Below are 7,476 nucleotides of genomic sequence, written 5' to 3'. Positions count from 1 at the left end.
ATATATATATATATATATATATTTCAAATTCTTCATGTTTTATTCTATACTTTTTTCTGAACTAGATGATTTTTTTACGATAAGTTAAATATACAATACATAAATATACAACGCGAATGCTAATTTTTCCATTTAAAAATAAATATATTTATTGAATTTTCTTGATTTGTTGTTATTACTATCCATTAGCTTTTCTTAAATGCCAAATTTTAAAAGAAGATTAAATAAAATCTTATAAGATTCGAAGAAGGTACACATTTATGTAATCATAAATGTATATCACAGAAACATTTGAATATACAATAATTTATATTCGATTCATATTAGATCGACGTTCTCATGTCGGTTAGATACGGTCGTAAAAGTAAAATGACGCGTTCAAAGAAATTTAAGTAAATTTGATTTTATTTTGATCGAGTTTGTTTGCCGTTAGGTCACATAATATTTGATTATTTTGTTTCAAAGAAAAAACAAACAAATCTTGAAAATAGCAAGTTATTACTAAATGTAAAAAATAAGGATTATGTATAATAAATTATCATTTAATTAATAAATATTTATTAAATATCTATTGTTCAATAATAATTATTAATCAATATTATTAAACAATATTATAATAAACTATTATTAAATTTACAATATTAATACTTGTTATGAATCTCTGTGAAGTAATAAATTACCAAAAATTTTTTTAACATTTTTTAATAAAAATTAGTTTTGCCCTTTTTTTGTATCTTTTTTCTGCTTTTTATATACAAAATTATGACAGAGGGCTTTGCGCTGCGTTTCGCAATTAAGTTTTTGTTATTCATTAACAAAATTTCTACAGATACCTGCAATGAAAATTGGTATGGGATTTTTAATATTGTTATTAAATTGCGGCCTATTGCTTTTTGGTGCGGCAGATGAAGTGGAGGATTTAAATTACGCTAAAGATTGGCGGGGCTATGACGACTACTTGAGACTAATGTATAAAATTCGTTTACCGGACTTTATATATCCGGTACACTATATAATCCAATTAGACCTACATAATACTACGGGCGGATATATTTCTACTGAAGGCCGATGCGAAATTCATATCCAAATTAATATTCCAACAAACTATTTATATTTACACTCGAATACATCAATTCATTCTTTAGAATTGAAAACTTTACGTAAAGAACAAGAAGAGAAAAATGTTCTGACGTTTCATCCAAAACTCTCTCGATACAATCTTGGATATGATATGTATAGTTATTTTTTTAATAAAACAATACCACCTGATTCTTACAGCCTAACTTTGAAATTCAAGCACGAAGGAGAGAATGAAGGGCTTTTCAGAACATCATTTATAAATAATAAAGGAGATACAACGTGAGTAAAAATTAAAATGTTATAAGCGCATTGTTATATTCAATTGAATATTTATAATTATGTAAAATATATCGTTGAAATGTAACAGATGGTTAGTCGCATTAGATTTTCTGCCAGTTGGAGCCCGACGAATATTTCCTTGTTGGGATGAACCAAGATTTCTGGCGACTTTTGATATTTCTATAGAATATAAAAGTAATTACACGATTTTGTCGAATACGCCAACTAGAAATAAAACAAGTTCCTTACGTAAGTTTCAAGAAAGTCATTTTGAGGTAACTCCTCGAATCCCAACATATCACGTCTCAGCAATACTGCTATCGCATTTCATCACAGTGCAAGCATCGTTTTTTGGAAGTAAGAGAATTATACATTTGTAAACCCTCTTAATACATTCTTAGTGAATGATTTCTTAATGAATAATTTCTTCTTATTATCAGTTTTTAGAATATCTTTTGAAACTAATAGCGTTTTCTCTTGGCTGCACTATCGCCCACTAGTGCAACACTCAGACAGTGTACCGTATTTCCATGGCTGGTAAGCGAACTCATTCGATGTACCGTGTTTCCGTGGCTACGGTGTAGTGCAAATTTTATGCACGAAGTGGGATTTTGCTACACCGTCTCAAAGAGACCGTGTAGAACCAGTGTAACATTTAAAATTTGAAAATAAAAGTCAAGCGGGAACAGAGTTTTAGCATAATAATGATACAGTGTACACCATGATACGGTGTGCACCACTCTAGTGTAGTGTAGCAGGCACTGTAGCTGAGTGTAGCGCTTACACGCAATTGGTGCGGTGTGAGACTGCACCCAGTGTATCCCAAGAGAAAAACGCTATTAGAATATATTCTTTAATTAATTCTTTTAAATTAGTATATTCTAACTTCATGATGATCGATCTACTTGTGTTCTCGCCAAATAGTCTATATACATTTCCAACAGAATACGTTTCACTTGGTATTTGCAATAATTTCAAAGAATTATAGATAGTGCAGTGTTTAGTGTTGGTCAAATCTGACTAATTTTGATAAATAAAAAAAAATAATAAAGGGAAATAAAAAAGAAAACTTTAATAGTTGATTTAACATAGATGTTTATAAGTAAGTTTCAGAGATATATTTAATGCATGATATACGTTATATAACAGGAGCAATACAAACGCCTGGCCATGCCTTCTCATTCCTTCTCATGCCTTCTTCTTAATCTTTCTCCGATACGCGTGCAACTTCGGACGGCTATGTATTTATATTCTCGCATGTATAGTCGGAGCCTAAAAAATTGCAACATTTTTTTTTCGATGGGTTTCGGAATATAGCTTGCCCATCGAGTGATTAATTCTTATTCATCGATCGACAAATAAGAACCAGTCTCTCGGTAAGTAGACTCCATTCTTATATTGAAAAAAAATGTGTTGCAACCTTTTAGAACCTGACAAACAATTTTAAAAGTATCTCTGGAAAATAGATAGGACATATTCCTCTATTCTTGTATTCTTCGGTCCTGACATTAAGATAGCCAATGATCAAAGATGCCGACACGAAGTGTCTCAACTGGTTACACGACATGCAAAATTTTTATTATCTTCTCATCATAATCAAACAGGTTTTGATCAGACACTATAAACACTATTGTATTACCTACACTATCTATACATTAAATTAAAAACAGCAAATTAGATAAAATGGAACAAAATTTGATACTTTTTACAAAACCATTCCATACCGGATGCTACTTTTAAATGTGAATTTAGTGGTTATTAAAATCTTTGATATGATAACCTGAGCGAGATTAAAAGAACATATTTTTTAGACTAAATGTAAGAGTAAAATTCCACTTTACTCATTATCTTATAAGTTAAAAACATGTATTTTTTGGAAATATTATTTTAGAAACTGTTATAAAAATAAGTAAAAAATTCTTAAGCTAAGAATATAATTTTTCGATATTATAGCCGATATTAATTTAAACATCAGACATAGACAGCAATTAAATGCGTATTATGTCTCATTTGCACGTCATGTTATTGAGGAAATCACAGCATACTACTCATCACAAGAGCATCTTGAGAACGTGACAAATATAACTAATGTTCTAATCCCAGCTTTCCGACACGAAGCTGTGTCATATTTGGGACTCATTTATTACAGGTATTACATTTTTCTTTTAAGGAAATTATTCTTTTAAATGGAAAATGCATTTTACTAAACAATATTTCTTATATTTCACATAAAAATCTCATTTTAATTTATAAAAAAGGTTATAATATTTATTTTTTGAAATTTGTTTTTTTTATTTTAATTAATATTGCACCGAAAAACAAGCGCATATAAAAGTATCATTTAGTAGCCTAATATACAATAAAATATAATTATATAATTAAGAGCGAAACAACTAAAATTTAAACCAATTAAACAGAAGGAGTAAAACGTAACATAATTCTATTATTTCGAAATGCTTTTTAGAGAAACAGCTGTTATATTTCGTGAAGAAGAAGATTCGTTAATGCGTAAACCAGAAATTGCCCGTTTAATAGGCCGTTCAATAGCATATCAATGCTTTAGAAACCGCCGTATCAATCCATCTTGGTGGTCTTACATGTGGTTAATCGAGGGTATTACAACATTGCTCGCATTGGATGCAATTGATGAGGTTTTTTATTTAATATTATTTCTAATGACAAACAATAGCATATGTATTTAAATTAAACTCATGTAGTATAGACCTGCAAAAACTCTTTTATAATATAGTTCAGATACTATATAATTTAAAATAATTATATAATACATTTTGTAGAAACTTTACTGTATAAAGCAGATCTAATATAAAATAGTTATTTAAAAATAGCAATAATAGTGCAATACAGTAGCACTGCACGATGCATATTTTGCTATTAATATGAGCATCCGACCTAATTTTTTTTAATCATCAATTATATTAAATTTTTCACTTTTAGATTATGCCAGATTTTCGTATAAAAGACTTGTTTGTCGTTCAAACTTTACAAGAATCTCTACGTTTCGATGATTATATCAATGATAAATTCATTATGGACCCTCTTATAACAGTATTGCTAAGTCCGGATCAAATTGAGCCAAGTTTTTCTGCGTCTCATCATATGAAAGGTAAGATATTAATTAAGTCCATAAGTTTTCACACATGAATGTCGTAAAAGTATAAATTGTAGAGGAAAGTCGCCGATACTGACATAGGTCTCCTAAAGTGACACCCCCTTATTTTTCGGAAACTAACTATTGCATTTTATTAATACTAATAAAATCATGATCTGTTTAGCTAATTAAAGAAGTACAAACTCATATGTCTGTATTCATAGTCAGGCCTTATATTTAAGGCTTCCTTAAATTTATCTTTAGATGCTCAGTAGCCAATAAAATAATTCGTAGAGCATCTGAAGATAATATTTAAGGAAGCCTTAAATATAAGGTCTGACTATGAATACGGGTATTAATTCGTAGGTTTGTGACTTGTTTCTATATAAAATCAGCTAAAAACGAATTCTACAAATGCGAAAATAAAATTCGTATGATTTTCTTTTGCCAGATGTGAGGTTTAAATAATAGTGACTATATTATTGATAATATTACGTCATTTTAAATACTTGTAGTTTCCGAAATAAGTTTTATTTATATTATTTTTTCTCTTAGTCTTTTCATATGATTTTTAATTTAAAATTTGGGTGCAGCATAAACCGATACATCTGTCCGTAAAACAGACCATGAGCTAACTTAATCTTTATAATGTTGCTTTATAGTGTCAAATAAGTCTATTATAGCTGAAAGCAATCGTGCATATATGGAACAATTATAGAAAAACTATCGCGTTACATATTTGCATGTTGCAGAACAGCATAAACTAATATGCATATAATTCAATAAAAATGTTTTATGACGAAGTAAAATGATTCTGAAAAATCTTATACACATTCACTTATAGGTACTTTATACAGATAATTCCTGTAAAAGAAAAAGAATAGGAATACGTAGCATTACTACCTACTGTATCAATTTTGGAGCCCATTTTGTCAGACGCTCATTTTTGCATAACTTACGGAAAACTTAATTATTGCAAAATTGCTAACAGTATTATAAAAATTGCTTATACTATCTGATAGAAGATACTTTTTACTTTGTATTTATGTTTTTGAAGTTGTATTTTTAACTTTTGTTTAAGAAATATTATCTAAAAACAAAGTGGTATGTCGGTATCGGTGACCTTCTTCTAAGTGTTTATCTTCATTTACATATTACGTTTATATATATTATAAAAATAAAAAAAAAATAATTCGAGAGAATAAATTTATTCTTTACAAGATTATTTATCTTTACAAATATATACGTGAATTGTAATAAATACTTCAAACATATAATTATATTTTATAAACTGACTTTCCATAGCGCCATCTATACTGCGCATGTTACAACTGATACTTTCAAATGATATATTTCAGAAGGGTATAAAGACATATTTGAGTGAAGAGTAAGTAAAAACTGATATATCATTATTTGTAGAATTTGTCAAGTTTGTAGCACACCTCTTCCCTCCCCCCCACACACACACGCACGCACACGCATACCCCCAAGCACGCACGCACATTCATAGAATTTATATAAAATAATTTTAAATTAGAAATACAACATCTATTGGAGTGTTTATTGATAGTAATGTTCGAGGGGGTAACCACTTAATGTAATCGTGGGACAGAATCCTTGAAATCATTATAAAACTTTTATAAAATCTCTATGTATAATCCGATAATTACATATGCAACCACGAGAAATAATTGTATAATATTAAATAAAATCGTATATTTCACCAAATTATTTCATAGTAGTGAAAAAAATTATTTGTAATCAGATAAAATCATGTAATCTGTGGGACAACATTTCAGCTAGTGGTTACCCCCTCGGTAATGTTATTATAAATTTTACAGCCCTTCTTTAGATGATATGACAACTATTGACGCTGTCTGGACTGCTATACAACGTGCTTATAATACTTCTTATTATACGGGAAACAGCCGTATAGGATTAAGCATAAAGCAGTTAATGAATGCTTGGACAATGCAAGAGCATTATCCTGTGGTGAAAGTTACACAAAATAATTCTCACGTGACAATATTAGTAGAAAATATGAATACTAAGGAGAAAAACTGGTGGATACCTTACACCACGGCTACGAATGCAAATAAACATATACCTGATTTTTCTTTATCAACTCTGCAGAGTAATATCCACTTTTCTTTAGTGGGAGAAGAACTAAATCTCAATGTTGAAAGTAACTGGGTTATAGTTAATGTACAACAAATAGGTAAATATCAATTGAGAAATGTATTGTGCTTAAATATTTAATGTATATTGTATAATATACAGAAATCACTATGCGTTTCACTGGTTATCTCTGTGTCCAGACCCATTATTTTATTAGGATATCAATGTTTCGTGAACGTTGCAGTTCACTTCATCAGGGCGAGAATGAAATAAAATATCTTATAATATATTTATTTTTTTAAATAATTTTTATGTAATAATTTTATATGCGGTATACTTAGAAGAATTATATAATATTATTATGTTATTGAAAAATTCATGCATTTTCTAATTCCATTTACAAAATGGTAACGATTGTTAAATCTCAAAAATATAACCCTAAAGAAAATATTTGATTATCATAATATTCACCCTTACGAAACGATTAATCCCCCCCCCCCCCCGTTAATACTTTGTTGAACCATTAAAAACGAGAGATGTTCTAAATGTCCGAATTAACCGACCAAATATTAGTGGGAGCGCGTGGCACTGAGTGCCGCATCACAAATTTATTATTTAGGAGTTACAATAATTGGATGAATAATTGGACGATCGTTGTAAAAGCGAATGGAAAATATATTTATAATAAAATATAATATTAAAATTTAACTATAATACTAAAATTTTGTGTCAACTTTCTTATAAAATTAAAAGTCTGGTTATATGTAAGTAGAAAATTAAAAATAAGAAAAAAATTGAGAGATTTACTAAAAAATAAAGACATACTAATTTACAATCAAACATAAGAAAATAATAACAGTGCTCTCTCTCTCTCTCTCTCTCTCTCTCTC

The 7,476-nt window shown here is 29.0% G+C and overlaps 1 protein-coding gene across 1 annotated transcript in view; it reads left to right on the top strand.

Annotated features, from left to right (window-relative positions):
- The first annotated feature begins 838 nt into the window (after nt 1–838).
- The window catches only part of LOC108763015 (glutamyl aminopeptidase-like), a 20,674-nt gene continuing 14,036 nt past the window's right edge, over nt 839–7,476 (top strand). Inside the window, 4 exon segments of the mRNA XM_018510301.1 lie at nt 839–1,359; nt 1,448–1,716; nt 5,774–5,855; nt 6,310–6,686. Coding sequence (XP_018365803.1) covers nt 839–1,359; nt 1,448–1,716; nt 5,774–5,855; nt 6,310–6,686 — 1,249 coding nt within the window.

This window comes from Trachymyrmex cornetzi, unplaced genomic scaffold, assembly GCF_001594075.2.
Source record: "Trachymyrmex cornetzi isolate Tcor2-1 unplaced genomic scaffold, Tcor1.1 scaffold335, whole genome shotgun sequence".
Lineage (NCBI taxonomy): Eukaryota > Metazoa > Arthropoda > Insecta > Hymenoptera > Formicidae > Trachymyrmex > Trachymyrmex cornetzi.
Note: the sequence above shows the minus strand (reverse complement) of the source record. Positions and strands in the feature narration are given on the sequence as shown.